The following is a 24,965-nucleotide window of genomic DNA, read 5'->3' on the forward strand; positions in this document are numbered from 1 at the left end:
GACTAATACTAGCATAACAATTTTGCAAGATTTTGGTTTTCGTCCACGTGGACGGAAACCCTGAAACCTAGTTAATATTTTTAATAATCATTTTACTTCAATGGACCTACCAAATACAATGTTTTTTCTTCCAATATGATCTTTATTGCTATTACATTAAACATTTTAGTTTACGACCACTTTTTAACAGTGATAAACCCATAAAAACCGTTAAAAAGATGTGGACGAAAACAAAAAACAGCTTTAAACGTTGTTGTGTTTTCGTCCATGACGTCATGAGCAAGCACTGGGGTGGACGAAAAACAAAATTAGCTATTCCTGTAGATTAGTTTTCGTCCATTTGTCCTTCGACCTATTGAAATATTTTCCTAAATTTAGGTAAGAAACTTATTTAAATCTTTTTGATATCATTTGAAAGCTAACAAAATTACCTTTCAAATGATATACCACAATCCATAGTTACTGTATTGTAGAATTGGTTTTAAGTTAATAATTCAACTGCACCCTTTTTTCTACACAGTGGTCGAAAACTAGCGTACACTAGGACGAAAACTGATTTTTTTGGACGAAAACTAGTGAAATCGCCTCTTTTGCATAAAATATTTTTATTAAAAAAACCCGTGGTATTTACTTATTGTCATATAATATTAACGAAAAGTAGACTATATAAGGACTAAAATGACATATGATACATATGAGTAAGGGTATTTTAAGATATTCATTTCGCATCACAAAGTTGGGAATTCCGATAATTGGACGAAAACTAGCGCACTTACCCTACTTAGTTCACGAGATTTCCCAGGATCTATTCCTGGACCGGGTAGGGTAATTACGCCGGTTTTCCGTCCAGCTCCTGTTTTCGTCCATTTGACCGACTTGCCACAAACAAATGCGGAAAATTACAATACAAACCTAACTTTCCGTGCAAGTTTGGACTTGTTACAATCTATAATATCTAAGTAACAGTTCTGCCTGCATGAAAATGTAATTTGACAAGTAATAACTCCAAAAAAATCTACAGAAGTTGCTGCTGCACACAGGTGAATGGAAAACGTCGTCAAGTTAGAAAAAAAACGTGCCGGTAGGGAACTTTCATGGTTTGTTTAATTACTGTTTTAGCTACTTTACGTAATGTTTTTGGCACGTATGTCTAATTATTGGCATAATGAACACTATTTTAAGGGTTTATTAAAGTTTTTGTATAGAAATCTTAGATAATTAAGTGGACTGATACTAGCATAACAATTTTGCAAGATTTTGGTTTTCGTCCACGTGGACGGAAACCCTGACACCTAGTTAATATTTTTAATAATCATTTTACTTTAATGGACCTACAAAACACAATGTTTTTTCTTCTAATATGATCTTTATTGCTATTACATTAAACATTTTAGTTTACGTCCACTTTTTAACAGTGATAAACCCATAAAAACCGTTAAAAAGATGTGGACGAAAACAAAAAACAGCTTTAAACGTTGTTGTGTTTTCGTCCATGACGTCATGAGCAAGCACTGGGGTGGACGAAAACCAAAATTAGCTATTCCTGTAGATTAGTTTTCGTCCATTTGTCCTTCGACCTATTGAAATATTTTCCTAAATTTAGGTAAGAAACTTATTTAAATCTTTTTGATATCATTTGAAAGCTAACAAAATTACCTTTCAAATGATATACCACAATCCATAGTTACTGTATTGTATAATTGGTTTTAAGTTAATAATTCAACTGCACCCTTTTTTCTACACAGTGGTCGAAAACTAGCGTACACTAGGACGAAAACTGATTTTTTTGGACGAAAACTAGTGAAATCGCCTCTTTTGCATAAAATATTTTTTATAAAAAAACCCGTGGTATTTACTTATTGTCATATAATATTAACGTAAAGTAGACTATATAAGGACTAAAATGACATATGATACATATGAGTAAGGGTATTTGAAGATATTCATTTCGCATCACAAAGTTGGCAACTCCGATAATTGGACGAAAACTAGCGCACTTACCCTACTTACTTACTTATGTTTAGAACTTTTTTAGGCCATCTTATCCAGAACAGAAGGGCCAGGAAGATATCTGTCTGATGTAGACTCTGCCTATCGTTCATTCGTTCGTTCGTTTCAGCCAAATAACGTTCACTGCTGGACAAAAGCCTCCCCCAAGAATTTCCATAACGACCGGTCCAGCGTTACCCGCATCCAGGTTCTTCCCGCAACCTTCACCAGATCGTCAGTCCACCTAGTGGGAGGCTTGCCCACGCTATGTCTTCCGACCCGCGGTCGCCACTCGAGAACTTTTCTGCGCCAACGGCCATCGTCTCTACGAGCTATGTGCCCAGTGCCACTTGATTTTAGCAATTCTGCGAGCTATGTCGGTCACTTTGGTTAATAGTTACTGGTATGCGAACTTATTCACAAACTTTTGATATAACACATCTTTGATACAAAGCTACGAAAGCGAATTTTACAGCAAATTGAAAAAACTGATTTTTCAGGGCTACAAAATAAATTAAAAGCGCCCTAAAAATTTCACACTTCTTTTCCAGTGTTCCTTCCAAACGGCAGTAATTAACTTGTAGAAGAGGTACAACTACAAAGGTTTTTTGTCAAACGATGCGTCACTGTGACGTACGAGTTAAATAAAGCGACTGAAAACCGTGATAACATTTTTGCTGCAATATAGCTCTTATCACAACTGCATAACAATGTAGTGTGTAGAACTTGATGTGCAGTTGTATATCAACCGCCGTTTCGCCTTTGTAGCCTTTCCTGTGCTTTACCTTGCGGCCTTGGCGCGAGTGGTCGGGCATAGTGGTGTAGGTATTGTATCCGATGTGAATATGTCCGATGGGAAGGATGTTATCCGAAAAAAATGCCTGCCAGTACGTACTTGAGCCTTAGAGCTGTTAAATTAAAAAAATAGATTAAGAAATAAATATTGTAATGTCATATTCAATTTGTGATTGCTTACAGATTACCCAAAATCGACGATGATGACTGATCGATCAGACTCTACTGTCGAAAACTTTCTGTCGGACCATAATTGAAACGGGTGAAACTTGTTTTCATAAATCCAAATCTCATAGGTTTTTCTTTCGGATACTTTCGTACCTCTGGGGTTACAACCCCACCCTAATTACAGCAAACACAAAGGCAAAAGCTCGCGTCACGCACAGCTGCCCACCTGAAGTCACAACTGCATCGCTGTTTCAAAACCTTCATAATTTCGTGTTAAAGGTTAAGTCGTATGAATTTCACTTTGTCCTATGTCCTCACTACACTCCACACTAAGACTATTGTCCTCCTAACACAAAGTTAAATCTGCCTTACACAGATGTAGGTAAGTAGGTAGATTTTTCCTTAACTTATCTTTTTAATTTTTGTGATGGATACTTAAGTTAAGACCAATTTAAGAGATTTCTCGTCCACGCTTAGATATTTAAACTTTAGAAAATAATAGAGATAGGTATCAATAGGTATTTCCATCAGATACTATAGTTACCTACTTGGGGTAGGTCTTCGTTCAGCTGTGGACGTCATTTGCCTGAAACCAACGAACTATAGGTATGTACCAAAGCTTACATAAGTAGGCACTAACAATTTTTTTCAGGTTATCCATAAAATATCTATGCTACTTTTCACAATTAGTGTCTTCTAAAGTCTTTGTTATTTAAGCACAAGAATCACTCTACCAAATCAATAAGCTAGTAAAAATAGGCTACATTATAGGACACTGGTCAGCCATAGCCTGATTTCCCCAAGAATTTACGTCTTTGTTTTAAATAGCAATGTTCTTGGCGTTTCGCATGCCGCCGCTTCTATTGGTACAATATTGGCAATAAAAATTCCAGAGAGACACGGCTATAATTCCAGGGATGCCAGTATTCACCTACCTATAGTGTGCTATAGTTGTATGTTGAGACATTCTTTGTGTAGGGCCAGTGGTTCTCAAACTTTGCGGAGACGCCCAATTTTGTGAAACTGTAGGCAGTTTTGCCCCCAAAATGCTATCCAGCTAATGATAGTTGACATTCCATTATTTGTAATATTATGATGATGATATTTTGCTTTCAATATCATCATAATCATAATTTCAGTCACAACAGGACGTCTACTGCTGATTAAAGGCCTCCTCCAATGAATGCCACCCAATAATTAGGTAGGCCTAGCTCCCACTCGGTGGACCGACGATCTGGTGAAGGTCGCCTGGACCGTTCGTGGTTAAATCCTCGGGGAAGACCTTAGCCCAGCTGTGGACGTGTTTTAGATATCAATAGAATTTGAAGACTTCACCTTCATCTATCTACATGAGTGTGTCTTTACTGCCATAAAAATAAATTTATTAACTTAACTAATACTTAATACATTTATTTCGATTGGGGGTAGATTAAAATCTCATTTGAGAACCATTTGCTTAGATAAATAACGGATAGCACCGCGTCATTTTAATGAAGCAGGGAAAAATCCAGCCTCTGGTGTATTTTAAGAGTAAGACTAACATAATTATATTAATATGTACATGACTGTATGTTGCCTTAAATAAATTAAAAAAAAATAAATATGGTTTTATAATTTTAAAGAAAGAAGCTAGATAAATATAAAAAATATAATAAAATATAGCTCTACATTTAACATAACTCGACTTAACGACTCCTTAAAACGTTCAATTTGGTTGACTTTTTTATTTAGGTAGGTCCTACTTTGTTTTCTATTCACTCTATGTTGTCTATCAAATGGAAACTTTCGTCTCTTTAACGTGGAAAAATTGCCCAGTCTCGTATTATAAGCAAAAAAGCGGCACGGCCTTACCATCCTTTTCTCGAAGCAATTCAGGCCATTTTCGACCGCCTGTAACTTCGTTGTGGATAAAACTAGAAGGCTGAATTTTCATTAGCTATGCAGGCATTGTAAAGACACGGTATATTTAAAATTTCATTTAATTTGAACTAGTAGTTTAAGAATTATAACGGGTCAAAGTTACTTAATTTTGTCACTCACTGACTCACTGACTCACTGACTCACTGACTCACTGACTCACTGACTGACTCACCGATCATCAAAATTTTAAGGCACTTCTAGCAGACCTAGAAGCTTCAAATTTGGAATATAAGTAGTGTTTGGTGTATGAATCAAGGAAAAACTAAAATATTTGGGGGCACGGTAGTGCAACCGCCAAGTCGAGTAAAATTTTTCAATTTCGGTCCAGTTTTCTAGATACATAACTGCTGTCTACAAAATACAAAAAGAAATGAGATTTGGGGGCACGGTAGTGCAACCGCCAAGTCGAGTAAAATTTTTCAATTTCGGTCCAGTTTTCTAGATACATAACTGCTGTCTACAAAATACAAAAAGAAATGAGATCCCATCAAAAACAATACTTGTCAAAAAAACCAAGTCTCGCAACTCAGTTGTTCTACGGTAAAAAGTTGTGAGATCCATGTAATACCAAGTCCAGGCCAGGAAATCTTAAACGTTTTACATAAATATATTGACTTGGCCATCGCATGAAAACACGTGTAAATTTAATTATTTAGTGCGATGGCCAAGTCAATAATTTATGTAAAACGTTAAAGATTTCCTGGCCTGGACTTGGTATTACATGGATCTCACAACTTTTTACCGTAGAACAACTGAGTTGCGAGACTTGGTTTTTTTGACAAGTATTGTTTTTGATGGGATAAGTATTACTCGAGATAAAATATGGAGTTACCTATGTGATACATTTTGTTTATAAGTTATTGTTTCTTATTTACTAGTTGTAATAAAAAGTCAAAGAACTATAAGTTTAGAAGTTGTGTGCATACCTATTAACTAGCTAATACTAGAGAGTGTAGAATTATGTAACTAGTTGGTTGTTCACCAATTGATTGATATATTCAAATCAGGTCAGTCAGTCATAGATTCTGTCATCTGACTGGTCATAATATTGAAACCTCTCCTCATACATAGTGATGCTCACTGATGCCCCTTTGCTCGATGGACTGACGACTCCAATATGACTGGCAGTAGGTATTAATCATTCTACTGGATGAAAGTGCTCCTTTGAGAAACGGGACTATTCCCAGCTCTCGTTCCCTCCGCTGCAGCTTCTGTGTAGCCAGGATCTACAGCTTGACCGCCAATAAAAACCAAACCAGTGAAGGTCAAGTTTGTCCCGGGGGAAAGTTAAACTGTCATTGGACCTGCAACGAAATTAATCAAGAACATAACCAGGAGTTCAAAGTTAAAGCTCCTAAGAGCATGAACAAGAGAAATGTATACATTCTGTGGTGGACTCCTTTACATAATTGGATTCTACTTTCCACCCTGAACTGCTGCATGTAGTCCTTTACTCCATCAAGTTATGCATGCAGTCAACTTACCTAGCTCTGAAGATACGACACTTTTAACACGTTTTCGCAAAACTCCTAAGTGCAAGGAAATCCCGCGCGTGATCCCGGCACTATGCACGGGATTAGCACACCTCGCGGAACTTCCCGGGATTACCAGCACAGGGATGGCTTTGTGGTTAGAAGTTCGATTGGAAGGGGTTTCTTGAAGTTTTATAAAACTGGTGTTTTGTTTATTTAATATTGTAAAGAGGAAAGATTTGTTAGTTTGGACGGAATAGGCTCCGAAACTACTGGAAAGATTTGAAAAAAAAAATTCACAATTAGAATCCAAAAAAAATTTTGCTGAAAACCTAGGCTTAAAAAGTTGGTCACAAAAAACTTAAAAACGGGAAATGCCCACAGTCCCTAGCTACGAATAAACAACCAGTTTAAAAACCACCTCTGTGGTCTATTGGTATGACTACTTGCTTAAGAAGTAGAGGTTCCGGGTTGGTTTCTTTTTGTTGCAAAATACTTAGCTCATCTAAATATTTATAACTCAAAGGTGACTGACTGACACATAGTGATCTATCAATGCAAAGCCCAAACCACTGGACGGATCGGGCTGAAAATATTTGGCATGCAAGTAGATGTTATGACGTAGGCATCCGCTAAGAAAGGATTTTACGAAACTCCACCCCTAAGGGGTAAAACGGGATCCACGCGTACGAAGTCGCGGGCGGCCGCTAGTTATTATACCTACAGGGTGTTTGGCGGAAGGTTAGATAGACAAACTTCGTGGGTGTATATAAGGTCATTTTTGGAATACAAGTTCGCCCATTTGACCCTAAGTGAGCTACTTTTTTAAGCATTAAGCAGAGCTTTTGCTTTAACTTGAATTTATGCTTGAGTTTGTATTATGCTTTGGGCATCGTTTCAGGATTTATTATGCATCATTTGAGAATATTTCAGGCTTGTTGAGATATTCCTCTCACTAATAAATTATTTATTCTTAAAACACAGTTTACAGGCGATGATCTCTAGAATGAGCTGCTAAAAAAGATATTAAACAAGTTGTAAAGATGGAGACGGAAAATTCTAAGGTTTTAAGCACGTAGCACACTTATCAACCCGGAAAGGGATCGTAACCGTATCAACTCGAGGCGGTCAGTATTTTTTGTATGAAACTCCATACTGCAACGCACAGAGGTATCCGCACTGTAACGTAAACGCCTCACCTCGCGTTTGACAGCGCGCGAAGGACGATTACAGCTCGCGAAAGGCGATTATTATGGTGTTTGATTCCTTTCCGAGTTGATAAGTCTGCTATATAGGTAGTAAGTAAGTGTGGTTTTGTTCCCCAGTCGACGAAGCAAATGATGTCGACTGTCGTGCCCTGCGTGCCCAAAAAAACTGCACGCAGGAAGATTGAATGAAGGCTACTGACAACGCCATTCTTGTAGCGGAGTTTTGGGCTGACGCTGTGTAGGTTTGTTGTCGACACGACAAGCAAAAGAAATCTGCTATGACCTTTACCCAGTTCTACCTCGTTTCAAAAACATAAACCCACTCTTTCGCGAAACACAAACTAGGTTTTACAGAAGCATAATGTTTACGGCTTTTGTAACGACCCTCCTTTAATGACTACAAAATGGCCGACGGATGTGACGTCACGCAAGTCACTTCAAGCTTTTATTGCTTCGTTTAGGTTGGAGTGAAAAATAAAGATAATAAATTTTTCAAACAAGCGTTTCAGCCAAATGACGTTCAATTCTGGACAAAGGCCTCCTCCCAAGGATTTCCACAAAGACCGGTCATGCGCTGCCTTTATCCAGATACTTCCCGCGATCTTCACCAGATCGTCAGTCCACCTAGAGGGAGGCCTGCCCTCACTAGGTCTTCAGCCCCATGGTCGCTATTCGAGAACTTTTCTTTTAAACAAACTGTAGAAACCTACATTACCGAATGAACTTCATTCTCTTTTATTAAAAAAATAAATGCGCACGGATGTGACGTCACATCGATAGCGCAGGCCTTAGCGGGTGAGACCGGATATTGTTTTTTCAATTGAACATTGGAAATACATATGTGGAACAAATCAATACATTTTCTGTAACATAAATGTATCAGCCCGTCTGGCTGGAGAGTATAGACTAAAATCTTCATTCTTCTTCTTCTTTTGGTGTCGACAACAAACCTATACAGTATCTGCCCAAAACTCCGCCACAAGAGTGGCGTTGTCAGCAGCACTCATCAAATCCTCCAATCAAATCTGCATTTATAATACTTCTGGTCAAGTAACAGATAATTTAATTACTAGCTTCTGCCCGCGACATCGCCCGCGTGAAACTTTGACTGCCACAGAAAAATTAAAAACCGGAATAACAACTATCCTATGTCCTTTCCCGGGGCTCTAAACTATCTCTATAACTTTTATCAAAATCGGTTCAGTGGTTTAAGCGTGAAAGTGTAACAGACATAAATACTAAAATTAGTAGGAATAGGGATTTAACTTAGTAAGAATATCCATCAAGTATTATGCTACACGCCAGCTTTAAATCAATCGCTTTATATTTTACTAGCTTCCGTCCTCGGCTTCGCGCGCGTGGAATTTTGTCTGTCACAAAAACTTTATCGCGCGCGTCCCTCTTTCAAAAACCGGGATAAAAACTATCCTATGTCCTTTCCCGGGACTCTATGTCCCTGCCAAATTTCATTAAAATTGGTTCAGTGGTTTAGGCGTAAAAGAGAGACAGACAGACAGACAGAGTTACTTTCGCATTTATAATATTAGTATAGATTCAAACAATCTTTACAGAGTGTAATATGAAATGAAAATCTTTCATTTCTGTCTACGTTTCCAACGTAGAAACTTATTTCAATGTCAATGTTGAATCTACAATGTTCTCCGAAAGCAATATTTCGCTTAGGGCTATATTTGACCGGGACACCATGGCGGCGCAACCAGTCGCCGCTACCAACAAAATGTATGCAGCTTTGCGCAACCAAACGGACACCAGTGTGCTTACCATGAGTTTGCTCGCTAGCGACTGCGTAAAAAATGACATTAATTGTATGACATATTGTGCAGCGCCCCTAACGGCTATTTTCAAGAAACAAAATCTTCATAGAGATTTTTGAAGTAGGTACTCGCTAGCAAGCACACCTAACGTAAACTCATGGTAAGCACACAGGTGAGTAACTCTCTATAGAGCTGTATACATTTTGTTGGTAGCCGGCGACTGGTTGCGCCGCCATGGTGTCCCGGTGAAATATAGGGCACATTTCGCCGTTTTACATATTTTCCAAATGCCATGGAATACAATAACTCGAGGCACAAAAGAGTGTTGTGACGTCATAGCATAGTGAAAAATGTTTATCGAAAAGTGCTGTTTTGTGAATGATTTTACGTTAAGAAGGCTGAGTTGCACCATCTAAATTTGACCATAACTTTAACGATAACCGGTGTTTTTTGTATGGAGTTTGACAGATTTTGGACGTTTGTCAAAGTTAAAGTAAAATGGTGCCAGTACCCTGCCTAAGTGTTTTAAATAACAAGCCGCTTTCATCTGGTCAGTCTGGAAATCATTGGGAGAGGCTAGTTTGGAGGGCTTAGTGTGAGTTTACATCAAACGACGGCACTAGTGAGCGGGTTAAAAATAAATTTTAGTTCATGGAAGTTTCCGCTAGGGGCGCTGTAGAATCCGTCATACATTTAATGTCACTTTTTACGCAGTTGACATCGAATATAACTCCTGAATTTATAGCCCCCTGCAGTGGACGTCCTAGTAACTGAAATGATGATGATGAACTACTTTATTTCCAAAAGATTACCTAGGTACGTAAGTTGAAAGTATTTTTTTTTAATAAATATCCTTGGACATTTTACACTACGCTTCTAGTCCCAAACTAAGCAAAGCTTGTACTATGGGTACTAGACAACGGATATAAACATACTTAAATACTTTTTTTTTGTATATACATACTTATTATGGATCAATTATAGATCAAGCGAGAAGCTCAAGACCGAACGAGATGGAGGACTGTTGTGGACGCCCTCTGCCCCATCCAGAGGACATAGGACCATAAGTCAAGTAAGTCATACTTATTATACATAGAATACAAACCCAGTCCAATACAAACAAATATGTTTATGCACACAAAATTAAATGTTTGTACTGTGCGGGAATCGAACCCGCTACTCCCGGAATAGTAGTCCGTTTCGAGTTCAATGACTTCATACCTACTTTCTAGTATAAAACACATTCAGTCTAACTTTATGACTTCACATTACATCTTGGAACGCAGGTAATTCTGGAAATATCTGCCTGAATTCTCGACTGGAATACAAAGATTCACTTTATAACCTTTATTATTCTCCTTTTATGGTCTTTTAATGAATACCTACCAAGTGTTCTATAATATTTTAATTGGGTATTGACACCACTGAATAATTTTTTTTAAGTTCCATTTTGTGGGTGTACATCCCTCGCTGCGTTTTTCGGTACATGGCCTCCACTCCAGAACCTTGTTGCCCCATCGGCCGTCAGTTCTGCGTCCTATGTGCCCTGCCCCTGGCCACTTCAGCTTGCTAATCCGCCGGGCTATGTGAGAGACTATTAGGAAGGCGCTGGATGCAGGCCGCTACCAGTCGATTAATATGGAAATCATTGGGGAGGCCTATGTTCAGCAGTGGACAGTCTTACGGCTGAAATTATGATGATGATGATGTTTTAGAGTCAATTGTCCAATTTTGTTTGTTCAAATACTATCTGAATTACTACTTTTTCAGTCACACAATAACTGAAAACGAGAAGTCCGTAACAAATACGTCGTTAATTTAAATTTCACCATACTATTGTCTTCGAAATTGGCATATCTTCGACTCGATAAAACATTAGTTACGATAGTGTGACAAACTCAGTAGTTAGTTATACTTTATTCATTAGTTATGTTTGTGAATTTTGTGATAATTTCAATGACTATAAACCTGACTATAGGCGGTCGATATCCAAAGGTAAAATTGTAATTAATATTTCATAACATCCTGTAATTAGTATATTTTAAAGTCTTGGTTCAGAATTGATGCTGGAATGCAGGAACACTTAAAAACATTGGCCGTTGGGGTAGAAAAGTTCTCGTGTAAAAAGGCAAGGTGGACAGGTTTTTCACTTGGTGAAAGGATCTGGAAAAGGACGCAGGAAACGCCTGGACGCAGGCAGCGGAAACCTTTGGCAAAAACAATGTATGTGAATGTCCAAGGATATTTATTACTAGCGGCCGCCCGCGACTTCGTACGCGTGGATCCCGTTTTACCCCCTTCATCTATCTTACGCGGTTTAGATTTTTTCATACAAATGTTTTTTCCCGCTAACTCCCGTTCCCGTTGGAATTTCGCAATATCCTGTTTAACTAAGCTTTAAGTTTACTAAGGGACCTGCATGCCAAATTTCAAGCGTCTAACTTAAGCGGTTTAGATTTTTCATACAAAAGGATTTTCCCGGTAATTCCTGTTCCTGTGGGAATTTCGGGAATTCCTTTCTTAGTGCACCTCTACGGTACCTAAGCTACGTCCCTTATAAATTTCAAGTGCCTACGTTTAGCCGTTTAGGCTGTGCGTGGGTATGTCAGTGAGTCAGTCATACAAAAGGAATTTCCCGCTAATTCCAGTTCCCGTGGAAATTTTGCAATATCCGGTTGTAACTAAGCTTTAAGTTTACTAAGGTACCTGCATGCCAAATTTTAAGCGTCTAACTTACGCGGTTTAGATTTTTTCATACAAATGTTTTTTCCCGCTAACTCCCGTTCCCGTGAGAATTTTGCAATATCCTGTTGTGATGAATGAATGATGATGAATGAATGAATGTAACTAAGCTTTAAATTTACTAAGGTACCTGCATGCCAAATTTCAAGCGTCTATCTTACGTGGCTTAGATTTTTTCATACAAATGTTTTTTCTCGCTAATTCCCGTTCCCGTAGGAATTTTGCAATATCCTGTTATAACTAAGCTTTAAGTTTACTAAGGTACCTGCTTGCCAAATTTCAAGCGTCTAACTTAAGCGGTTTAGATTTTTCATACAAAAGGATTTTCCCGCTAATGCCCGTTCCCGTGGGAATTCCTAAGTATCCTATAACCTGCCCAGGAGTATGAAGAATAATTGTACCAAGTTTCGTTAACATCCGTCGAGTAGTTTTTGTTTCTATAAGGAACATACAGACAGACAGACAGACAGACAGACAGACAAAAATTTTACTGATTTCATTTTTGGCATCAGTATCGATCACTAATCACCCCCTGATAGTTATTTTGAAAATATATTTCATGTACAGAATTGACCTCTCTACAGATTTATTATAAGTATAGATTATTATTTTGTATCTCTCCTGTGGATAAGCACGGCGCGGAGGGTCCTTTTGGAAGGCGTTCATGGGGATACAGATCCAACACGAAGATGCCCCTCCGAGATACGATAATGTGTTGGGATGTGTTGGGATGTGTACACCTAGCGGATACTAGGTATCTCTGCCTGCACTAACTAATATTATAGATTCAAGAGTCCACTAAAATGATATTATTTATCTCGAGTATCGTCCATGTACGTACAGTCATTTTCCTGGAGTCTTAGGGGCATTGCAGCTACTCTTTATTCAATGGTATTAGCTGACTTTGAGTTATCATTAAACTTTCCAACGGATAAGTTTAAGAGGTATTGTTCTTCATTACTTTTCTGTACAATCCCACCACCGTAGCTCCACCCAATCCCAATGTGTGCTGCAAGCCTATCTTTGCATTGGGGACCTGAAAAAAAGTATAAAAATATGTTAAAAAACCATGGTATTTGTTACATATTTGCACGTTCATCATACGGACAGTAGTTACTAGGGAATTTCAAAATTTTTTGACTCAGGAATATAGCCTATTAGCTTCCCGCCCGCGGCTTCGCCCGCGTTGAATTTTGTGTCACAGAAAAGCTTTATCGCGCGCGTCCCTGTCTCAAAAACCGGGATAAAAACTATCCTATTTCCTTTCCCGGGACTCAAACTATCTCTGTACCAAATTTCATCAAAATTGGTTCAGTATTGGTATAATATTATAGTATAGATACCTGCCGTCGTGCGAGTGTGTAATATTATGTACTTGTGGGACTCAACTAAAAACCATTTTAAATTACAAAAACTTCGTGTCTATAGGTAGGTAACTAACAAAAACCAAAAAACTATTAACGAAACGCAAAAGAAAAATGGAAGGAAATTGATTTCTCATAGTTAACAATTGCGATGTTTGTCTGGGCGAGCAAATATTTCTGCTATTTGCCCTTTTTGCTTTTAGGTTAATGTTTTTTAGTTTTGTGAGTACTTAGATATACTTAGTCATTTATAAAGTTATAGGAAAATAAAAATTATGCGTTGCTTAACTTACATATTTTATGTAAATAATATGCGCACGTAATATCTTTTTTTATTTTTCATACGTATAGGTTTTTTCAGTCCCTATAACAATACGTGTGTTTTTGTCAGCTACGACCTTTTACCTTTTTTTTTATCCACAACGAGGAAGCTCTTGGCCTGTATCTCACCTGATGGTAAGTGATGATCAGGCCGAAGGTGGAAGCGAGCTTCACCCGGAATCCTCAACCACGGAGGAACTGGCTATCTTACCTCTAACTGCCGGAACACAATAATGCTGTTAACATTGTTGTTATGGCGACAGACTTAGGTAAGATGGTGGTAGCTAGCCAGGCGGACTTAGAACAAGCCCTACCACCAACCAAACCGAACAGAAAAATCTGCCCCCACTGGGAATCGAACCCGGGACCTCTGCGTCTGAAGCAGGTGGTCTTACCACTAGACCACAGAGGCGGTTACCTAACGTATTCATGGTGAAACTGCTTCTCTTGCCTCTTTTGAAGCTTAATAAGTCACAATCAAACTAGTAGGGAAGCCTCCTCCCATTCGGTGGACCGACGATCTGGTGAAGGTCGCAGGAAGCGCCTGGATGCGGGCAGCGCAGGACCGGTCCTTGTGGAAATCCATGGGGTGGGGACGGCCTTTGTCCAGCAGTGGACGGCATTAGATTGTAGGAAAGAACAAAGGAAAGTATGTCAATAGATTATTAAAATTACATTCTTTCTATTAAGAAAGAAAGTCTTCGATTTTCCTGGAACAATATTCAAAGAGAACAAAAATATTTCCTGGAATCTTCTTTCATCCAGAAAAAGCGGCGACCTCAGTATATAGCATCGCATAAACAAGAAAAATATGTGCCATGTCGTTAGAAGCGTTTTTCCCTACAAATGAAAAGGACAAATGCGTGTTTTTTCGTCGTAACATGTAAAGGTGCAACTAGACTTGAGCATACAAGCGAACAATATTCGCAAGGCGGTAAGCATTCTAGTTTTATTTGGTTTACGCTGCTTTGCCAGGTTTGATTGAACTAGAATAACTTTAGCCAATGCCCGGTATTGTGTTAAAATTCTGTCACTCTTTTTTATTTGCTACTTTGCTAATTTCCTGAAAGTAGCTATTATCATCATTCATCATCATCTTTATCATAACTTTATATACAAAGTCTAATGATAAATTCGCGCTTGGACAGCCCATAAAAGTAAGCAAAGGTTACTTACCTTATCAGATTTATCAGAAACCTTTTGTGCAGTAACGAATCCATATAAGTGCTCATTACTAGCACGAGAGCATGCCACTATTGAGAAATTGCTACTTAGTGTTAGTAGCCAAATTCAATGCTACTATTGTCGAAACATATTGCTAATTAGCATGCTCATTTCGAGTGGTTTGAGCATGTTGTTTTAAGCATGACATTTTATGAGAATGTGTTGCAACACCTTGTTATTACTTAAACTTTGCATGTTCGCTATCTCTAGTCAGTTGCACCTTTACATATGAGGGAATGTTGCTGGAAGCCACCAAAATAATTAGGTACTTTTCTTGGCTTTTCCTGGATTTGAACATGTTAAGTATAGCCACATGTTATGACCAGTTGTGTTGTCTTAAACATGTTAAGAAATATAAAGGGAAACCACAGATTTCCATAAAAATGGTTTGGAAAAAATCATGATCATAAGATGTAACAAACATAAAAAAATAATTAAGGCGATTTGAAAATGTAATCATGTTGGAGTTTTACCTGATTTTGTTTGACATAAAAATATTTTCTTTTTATTAACGTAACATTTTCGTAACTTTTAACATAACGTTTATGGTATTTTATTATTGTGTTATGAGTTTTCAGTTGCAAGCTGACGTTATGACCTAACTAAGGTAGCATAATGCAATGTTAATAAATAATACCTAAATAAAAATTCTATAATCTTTATTTTAGATAAACAACTTGAAAAAATCGAACTGCCTAAAGCGGGAATCGAACCCACAACCTTTCACTTGCCGGGCTTGATTTCTTCAAGTTTATTTAAAGGACATTGTCAGAAACCGCCTTAGATTCCTGGGCACAGCAGTAAAGTATCAAAATTAATCTCTTACTTTTTGAATACTTAAATATTAATTAGATTGTAACGGACACTTGAGGATTAGAAAATGAAATAATAAAAGTCTTTTATATGTATTCCATAATACTATGACGACATCCGGACATTTTAGGGCGTGGCCTGCTCCATATCCTATGAAGTTCCATAATTTGTGTCGATAAAATCTATGTAAAATCGGCACAAGGCAATGCCGTACTTCATTGTTAGGAATCCATGTAATAGTGATGTTGACTGCGGTCATCATAGACAATAAGATACCGATCTTGTAAATAAAATAAATCGTCCATATTGCTACAGTATGACTAGATTTTAATTAAAAGTTAAAAATATATTGCACGATACTACAAGAAGCTATCTAATGTGTCCAACTGGTCGAAGGTTATGAATAAAATAAAAAGAATTGTGATCATAACACTGATATAGACAATGACAACAATATGGGATCATCTTTAATATATCTGTAACAGTTTCAAAATCCGATGAAAAATCCAATGCCGCTTAAAGTGAGAGAAATGTCTAAAGTTCTAATAGAATTGAAAGTTTTATTCGCTCAAAATGCTTATAACAATAATTGGTAATACATTTCAAATATTAAGTACCTTTATAATGTATCGATAGAACCAAAATGATGTCCTCTCAGCTTGGAAAGGGAAAACCCAGGATTGGGGGAGCGCTCCAGGCAATGTTCAGAACATTTCATAGGTAGTAGTAAATAATATTTATTTTATTATTAAAATTGAATATTTTGATATTGATAAAATTGAATATATCTTTCGATTCAAATACCGAATATTTTTCAATCGATAATAATTATCGAGAATTGTTAATAATATTCAATTAAAAGTAGTTCAATCCCTAGTCATGCATAGACTAAGACGGTAACCATGGAGATAGTTAGTTTGGTAAGTCACGTGTTAAATGTCAAGAGTGGAAAGTAAACATAGGATTCATGTTATTTATTTACGTGCAAAATGTAAGTAATAAATCATAAAAGTGGAACGCCGAGCTATTTCCAAAACCCGTCCAATATTATAATACAATTTGGCTGCGACAACTACAATACAGAACATCTCCCAAATCGATGTGCATAAAATAATATAATACAATACTAGTAAGTAAGAGGTTATGATAACAATATTGCTATCAATAAGTTTATAGAATTGGTCCGCCAGGTATAATTGTTCTTACATAAAGATTTGTGTCATTTAGAACCTAGAAAGTATTTTTTCGGCACTGTTGATCTAACGGCGAACAATGTATGGAGAACGAACATTGTCCTTTAGTTAGAGAAGAAACGCTAAACGCTAAGGTTTAATTCTTCTACAATACTAACCTGTCTTGCTCCAGCATCTCCTCTCAACTGCCACACCAGCTCAGCACATTGGGCCACACCAGACGCTGCAATTGGGTGCCCCTTCCCAATCAGCCCACCGCTGGGATTCACCACCACTTTCCCCCCATAGGTATTATCCCCAGCATCAATAAACTTCCCAGCTTCCCCCTCCTTACACAGCTGAAGACCTTCATAAGTTATCAGCTCGTTTGGAGCAAAGCAATCGTGGAGTTCCACTACATCAATGTCGTTTGGAGATACTCCTGTCTTCTGATACAAGCGTTGAGCAGCTAGACAAGTCATTCCATACCCAGCTACCTTCATCAGGCTGTTATCAGTGAAGACATCAGCCGTATCAGTAGCAAGCTCCATACCAACAATTTCCACTGCTTTATCCAAAAGATTATATTTATTGACAGCGTTTTCTGACATGATTACCACTGCGCCCGCTCCATCACTATTCCTGCAGCATTGCAGTAACGTCACTGGTCCGTGTATTTTCTTGGATTCCAGAATTTCTTGAACAGTATACTCCTTGTCACTGATAGCTCTAGGGTTCCTTGCTGCATGCTTATAGTTTTTCGCTGCGATTTTCGCCAGATGTACTTCAGTAGTGCCGTACTTTTGCATATGCTCGATACCTGCATTTGCGAAGAATTGGACAGGGACCGGAGCATTGGATAGTTCAGTGAGCTCCATCATTTTTTGGGCTTGTAATATTCCTGGCAGACTTCTATCAGTGTATTTAGACTTGAGAGCTCCAGGCGTCATCTTCTCAAATCCTAGCGCCAATGCTACATCTATAATCCCTCCTTGTATTAGTTGGGCAGCTAAGAATATAGCCGTTGCTCCTGTAGCACCATTATTATTTACGTTGTGGATGGGTATGGCTGTCATACCGATTTCGTAGCATATCCTCTGGCCATAACAGGAATCGGCACTGCATGGGCTTGTGGTATACCCAACGAATACTTGCTCTAGGTCTTCGTAAGTGATCCTCGCATCTGCAAGAGCGTCCACAATAGCTTCCTTTGAATACACCAAGCAAGAAGTACTGCTAGGCTTAGTAAATTTACTAACACCAACTCCGACGATGTACACTTTGTTTTTCATGTTCACACGTTTGCTGTCTTGAAGCAACCGATACGAAGTGGCAAATAAGGTGTTTACGATAACAATAATAATAGTAATAGACGACGTATTTTTATTTCGTTCGTGGCTCGATAACAATGTAACAGTAAACATTAATCTTATTAATTATAGTCGTGATTACACTCGTAAGAAATGCTAAAAGTGAAGATATTTGAGTAGCTTATACCAAGAACAAATAAGATATAAAAAACTATGTATTTACTTGCATATTTTTTTCTGGTCAAATTTTTTATCTACAACTTCAAAGTGTTTTTTGTCTACAAAACAATGGCAAAATGGCTGATGAAAGATATTAATAAATATTTATAATTAGCACTAAAATAATGTCAGCTATGTTTTCGTGTGTAAATAATTATGTACTAGGTTAATCTTAACCTTAACCCTAGTTGACGACTCCAAAAATGTTATGCTGAATTAATTGGGTGTTTAACTGATATCTGCCATTACGTTTTATTGAAATTGTTGTAATTTATTATGTTTTCGAATAATTTGATGTCCTGATAAATTAATATAGCCACCACTCGGTGGACCGACGAACTGACGAGGATAGCGGGAAGCACCTAGATGTGGGCAGTTCAGGACCGGTCATTGTGGAAATCCAAAGGGGAGGTTTTTGTCCAGCAGTGGATGTCTTTTGACGAATGACCCATGTTTTTCTTAATAATTTCGTTGCGGGTCCAATGACAGTTTAACTTTCCCCGGGACAAACTTGACCTTCACTGGTTGGGTTTTTATTGGTGGTCAAGCTGTAGATCCTGGATACCCAGGAGTTGCAGCGATGGGAACGAGAGGTGGGAATAGTCCAGTTTTGAAACGAAAGAAAAAGAATGAATATTCTTCTTCCATAAGAGTTTTTTTAAGTTACTTATATTTTGTTACACGTTTATTTGAGATGTGTGACAACGGAGGGTTATATTAAAAATGGCCTTTTTAAGTATGAATATATTTATTAAACGGTCTTGATCAAATACTCTTTGTACAGGAATTTCCGATTATTAAAACGTAGGAAACTTTTTTAACCTAATTTTATATGTTGTTTACAATTGAGTAGCTTATAATTACATTTAAGTTTTGGTTAAATTTAAATCGTATTAAATCCAAGTACCTATTGTTATGTTAGTAGTATAAGGTCGAGTTTTAAGGTAGTAAAAGTAGTTGACACTTTTACAATTTCGATTTTTCCGTAACTTTTCTGGGTTGAATGTTTGAAAATCCTTTCTTGTACATGGTGATGACTACAGCGCCACCTAGACCAAGGTTGTGTTGGAGAGCGATGCGGGCATCTTTCACCTGAAACAAACAATCATCATCATCATCATCATCATCATCATCATCATCATCAGCATCATCAGGTAATTTAGTATCCACTGCAGGAGTACTCTCTTGATTTACCACAGGCTGATCGCCAATGACAGGTCGCGCGACCCATCACAGTCCGCGCGACCTGTCATTGGCCTATGATCGCGCCGTGATCGCACCGGTGATGGCGATCTGCACGCGTTTGTATGGTTGAAGCTTTTGCTTTCAAAACTTATCCTTTGCGCATGTATCCAGTCTGATAGAATTTTTTTTTAGTTCCAGGACTTTAGGGATCAGAGTTTTAACAATATTAGTTTCTAAGTGATTTAGTATCAGGAGCTGAAATTGGAATCTATGTGCTTATTTACGGTGGTAACCAATATTTTAATATTCGAGTGACTGCTATTGTACGCGTCTGCTTCGTGCAAAAAATATTAAAATGTAAACAATTAAAATTGTATAAACTTTAAATAATCTATAGATTTAAGGTTAATTTTGTATTTCTCTTGTAAGTGAATGTAATTCTTTTAGAGAAATAAATGTCTTAAACCATAACCAATACGTACTATCGGCAACAGTGTTAACTGCCCACTGCCGGTCATGTCGTCTCGTTCTATCGCAAAGAATCACCATTTTTGATGAGAGCGAGAGCAAAAACGGAAATGGATAGTTAACATTGTGACCAATGGTACATGTAGAAACTCAGATCATAGAAGGGAATAGATGTGAAACGGGGGCGTGGCGCGTGTCTCCGCGATATGCCCAGAAACGAACATCGGCCGCGTAGCTAGGTTAGTCGCGATTCAGTCGTACTAAGGAAATGTTCTCCGATATTTTGGATAATGCGTCGTTACGTGCAATAAAACAAGTGAAACGAAGAACTACAGGAACAATGGAGTCATTTACTACATGTAAGTATTGCAAATCCATTGGTATTTTGCTTATAAATAAAAAAAACTAAACATTTTTACGAACGAATTCAGTGCCGTAACAGTTGCGATATCGAAATCAGTGGTGATAAAAATTCTAACACACTTGTACATTGACGATTTAGTTAGCAACTACTTTATGTCATGCTCAACTACTGCGCAATGTATTTAATTTCTTCCGATATCCACTGTCGTGTGAAAATACACAGTACGGCCGCATGTGCCGGTCGTAACATAGTGCCGTGCTCGTGTTCTAATGCGGTTTCCTATTATCGATAAATAGAAGTAAATTATAATTTTCTATTTTGTAATTTTAAATAAAAAAATGATGTGTTACTTGCGATTATAAGATTTTACAAAAAAAAATAATAACAGTAGAAGTAATTAGTAACTGTCAACTATGTAATTACTATAAGAGCTAGTTGAAAGCCTAATATAGGCATTATTTTTGATAAACATATGCGGTACGCAGATCGCCATAATTAAAAAGTTAATGCGTGATAGTAGTTAATAATAACGTATAATAATAAAAAGGTTTTCATACATAAGCATTTTGTGAAACCAGTTTCGAGCCTTGCCCCTAGCGATTTAAAGTATCGATATCTTGTCGACTCCATTTTATCTTTGTTCTCTCACTAGCATTTTCTTAGTGTGCGTCACGTAACGCGGCCATTGATTGGCCATAAGGCACGCCTTCTGGCCAATCACAGCACTTTTAAGCCGGTTGCACATGTTGTCGTAGACTCACAGTCGCTTTGTTTTTACACAGTTGAATGTGTGTGTGGGAGCTGTGGTGGGGGAAATGTGGGGATACTGGTTCTCGTTGTAGTTACGCGCGACTTCATATCTATTCTCTTTCTATGATCTGAGTGTAGAAACGTGTTATCTACTTACATTTTTGGCAGACTGACGACTATACAATTATACCACCCGCTGGGTATCAACAAAATAGATAAGTATCCATCACTCACGCTGAAAACCAGCTTCGTGACTTGACGACTTGTGTCATGTCACGATTTTCGCTTAGCGGGGCGCCTTTTCAGCATGGCTCAGTAATTTAACCTCGTAGGTACATGTATGCACATAAATGTAATGCTGAATAAAGGTATTCTATTCTATTCTATTTATCATACAATGATAAAAATAATCAAACAAAATAATGTTGATCATCAAAGTTTTTATCTCTTGCCACCTACCTACTTATAAAGATAACCTATCTCATAAGTTACGTTATAAAAAACTTCATGATATCTAAATATTTTATCAAACAAATAATACGCCATTTAAATGCCTCGAGAAAAGAAGATTGCAGAACCTAAGTAGGTATATTAAAAGAAAGCTTCCTCATTGTGGATAAAATAAAATAGGAATATTGCAAATCAACAACACGAGTAAATACTCATAATTATTATCAGGCCATTTTAGGCCCAATATACACAGTATTCACATTAATTTTATCAGATAAAAATGCTTTACTATACATAGATACCAAATATAATCTTTAAAATAGATATCCTATAATCTATTTAATCTACAGTTGAAGATCCACCAGATTAGGCGGTCATAAAACCTTAACAAGAGTAATAAAATATATAGAAAAAAGCTGACTAACCTGTCGATCACCAGCTTCACCCCGAAGTTGCCAAACCAGCTCCGCACATTGAGCAAGACCGGTAGCCCCCAAAGGATGTCCCTTAGCTATCAGTCCCCCACTGGGATTGACCACCACTTGACCCCCGTACGTGTTGTCACCAGCATCAATGAACTTCCCAGCTTCACCGACCCCACACAGCTGCAAACCCTCGTAAGTGATCATTTCGTTTGCAGCAAAACAGTCATGTAATTCCACCACATCCACCTGCTTCGGAGAAATACCAGTCTTCTCATAAATACGCTTCGCAGCCAAAGCAGTCATGTCTGTCCCCGCAACTTTCATCAGACTCTTTTCAGCGAATAAAGCAGCAGTATCAGTGGCCATTTCTTGACCTATGATTTCCACAGCTTTGTCCTGTAAACCGTACTTGATGACTGCATCTTCAGACATCAGGACAGCTGCTCCGGCACCGTCACTAGTAGGACAGCACTCTAGTTTGGTCAACGGACCGTAAATCCTCCTTGAATTCAGAACCTCTTCAACCGTATACTCCCTCTTACTTTGAGCTCTAGGATTCTTCACTCCATGACGGTGGTTTTTCGCTGCAATCTTAGCCAAATGAACTTCAGTTGTTCCGTACTTCTGCATATGTTCAAGACCGGCGTTACCGAAATACTGCGGAGTTAAAGGTCCGGGTAGGACTTTAGTCATTTCTCCCATCTTTTCGATGTGTTTTCCCAAAGGATTGGTTCTGTCTGTGAACTCACCGTTTCCTAAAGCACCGGGGCGCATTTTTTCGAAGCCGAGGGCTAAGGCGACGTCGATGATGCCTCCTTCTATGAGCTGCTTGGAGAGGAACAAAGCGTTGGATCCGGTGGAGCAGTTGTTGTTGACGTTGTAGATTGGGATCCCGGTCATGCCGATTTGGTATAAGACACGTTGTCCACATGTGGAGTCCCCGAAGACGTATCCACAGACGGCTTGCTGGATATCATCGTATTTGATCTTGGCATCAGCTAGGGCGTCTACAACGGCTATTTTCGCGTAGTCAGGGTAGTCTCCAGCTGTGCCAGGCTTGACGAACTTCGTCATGCCCACTCCGACAACGTAGACTTTTTTCGGCATTTTGACGTGTGTTCCTCTCCGTGCCTTGACGCAAACTGGACGGCGCTCTACAGTGTCAACATTTTAACGCTTGATAACGTTATCTGTGATAAATTAACCGGTTAAAGTACAGTGTCGGTATTTGTTTTTATAAAACATTTAGCGTGAAGAAAGTTTCTTTTGTTATCTATTAGGTATTTTATTGCTAGTACGCGTGTAAATAATCTTATTTGTACGGAATTATTGCATAGATACCTACTCGTATAAGAGGTTTAAGCTCAATTGAATATGAAATTTACAACGAATTCGTTCGAATAAAAATAACAAGCACTCTATGTAAGTTAGGTAGTTTTGTCATCAAAAAATTACAATGGAAATCCTTCACTTTGTAAAAATACAATAGATTTCGTAACGCTGGGTGACACCATCTTTTTTTTCTTTATTTTTTCAATTAGGTACGTACTTCAACCACAGCTTCAACTATAACAAAGTACAAACGTCAAAAATCTGTCCAACTCCATACAAAGAGACCGGTTAAAGTTATAGTTACGGTTAAAGTTAGGGTGATGCCAGTACTTGCAATTGTTATCATGGTTAAATATTACCCAATGTAAATTATGTAATTTAAACATTGTCACCGTGTGGGGTGACGTATTTTATGATAGTATTAGTTTTATCAAAAATGATAACTTTATGTCCTGCTTTTGACTTGCCTCTTGTCACGAGTATCGTTTGTGATTGTAATATCAGATTACAACGGCATTTCGGGTTCGAATCTTGATGGGGACAAATTTTAGAGTTATGAGCATTGAGTTAGCATTATTTATACTTGGAATGTAGAGAATAATAATTTAAGTAACAACGCATACAAATAGTTTTCCTGTAATTTTTTTTAAAGATTATTAGCAATTTATATTGCACAAATTACTAATAGTCCCGTTAGCCCTGTCATGTTAAGCTAAATAGGCTTGTAGACTAAGAGCTAGTGAACGCCAGACCTACGTTATTTTATAAAGTTCTCGCGTTCGCACTTTCAGCCACCCTAAAAGCTGTCTGGTAAGGCGAAGGAACCATCAGAAGTGTCTGGCTGATGAGGAAACTTCATCAAATGATAGTTCAAATATTTTATGTAAATATCAGCTTTTATAGTATGACGTAAGTAGGACTATATTTTCATGAACTTTAAGGTGTCTGGCTAAGGGCTGCCACCATGGTAGGTGTCTGTCAATTAATGACGTCATTTCTAATAACATTTTGAAGGAAATATCAAAAAATCAGCCTTTATACTTTGACGTAATTAAGTTGGTATTTTACACACCTTTAGTACCGTCTGTCTGCCAAAGCCACCATGACCCAAACTTCATGTTTGGCCATGGTTTTTAGCTATGTTGGGAGCATGCGCTGACAAACTTTCAGCCTTTATAAAATAACGTAGGTCTGGCGTTCACTAGCTCTTAATCTATTGTGTTACGAGTGGGCTCACCACAACTATTGTGCGGCGGTGGGATTCGAACCCGCGTTCCTCGGATCTCGAGTCGGTCAGTCCGACCCATTCACCGTTCGGCTATCGTAGTCCAAAAAATATTTACTGTTCATGCATTCAGCGCCTTCATGCTACCTTTATGAGGTCAACCTTGTGGGTGGACGTCCTACGCTGCGTTTTCTGGTACGTGGCTTCCACTCCAGAACCTTGCTGCCCTACCAACCGGTCAGTTCTACACTACCAACTAAGCGATGTGGAAATC

The 24,965-nt window shown here is 38.1% G+C and overlaps 2 protein-coding genes across 2 annotated transcripts; both read right to left on the minus strand.

The window, feature by feature from the left end:
- Positions 1-12,605: 12,605 nt before the first annotated feature.
- On the minus strand, positions 12,606-18,312 carry LOC135084529 (sterol carrier protein 2-like). Its single transcript, XM_063979297.1, has 2 exons — positions 17,143-18,312; positions 12,606-13,105 (listed from the first exon to the last, which is right to left on the minus strand). Exons 1-2 carry the CDS (start codon positions 18,253-18,255, stop codon positions 13,007-13,009), a joined length of 1,212 nt encoding a protein of 403 aa, XP_063835367.1. The 5' UTR covers positions 18,256-18,312; the 3' UTR covers positions 12,606-13,006.
- Positions 18,313-19,221: 909 nt separating this feature from the next.
- LOC135084654 (sterol carrier protein 2-like) lies at positions 19,222-23,286 on the minus strand. Its single transcript, XM_063979429.1, has 2 exons — positions 22,135-23,286; positions 19,222-19,584 (listed from the first exon to the last, which is right to left on the minus strand). Exons 1-2 carry the CDS (start codon positions 23,239-23,241, stop codon positions 19,459-19,461), a joined length of 1,233 nt encoding a protein of 410 aa, XP_063835499.1. The 5' UTR covers positions 23,242-23,286; the 3' UTR covers positions 19,222-19,458.
- Between the last annotated feature and the right edge of the window lie 1,679 nt (positions 23,287-24,965).

Source organism: Ostrinia nubilalis, chromosome 26 (assembly GCF_963855985.1).
Source record: "Ostrinia nubilalis chromosome 26, ilOstNubi1.1, whole genome shotgun sequence".
NCBI lineage: Eukaryota > Metazoa > Arthropoda > Insecta > Lepidoptera > Crambidae > Ostrinia > Ostrinia nubilalis.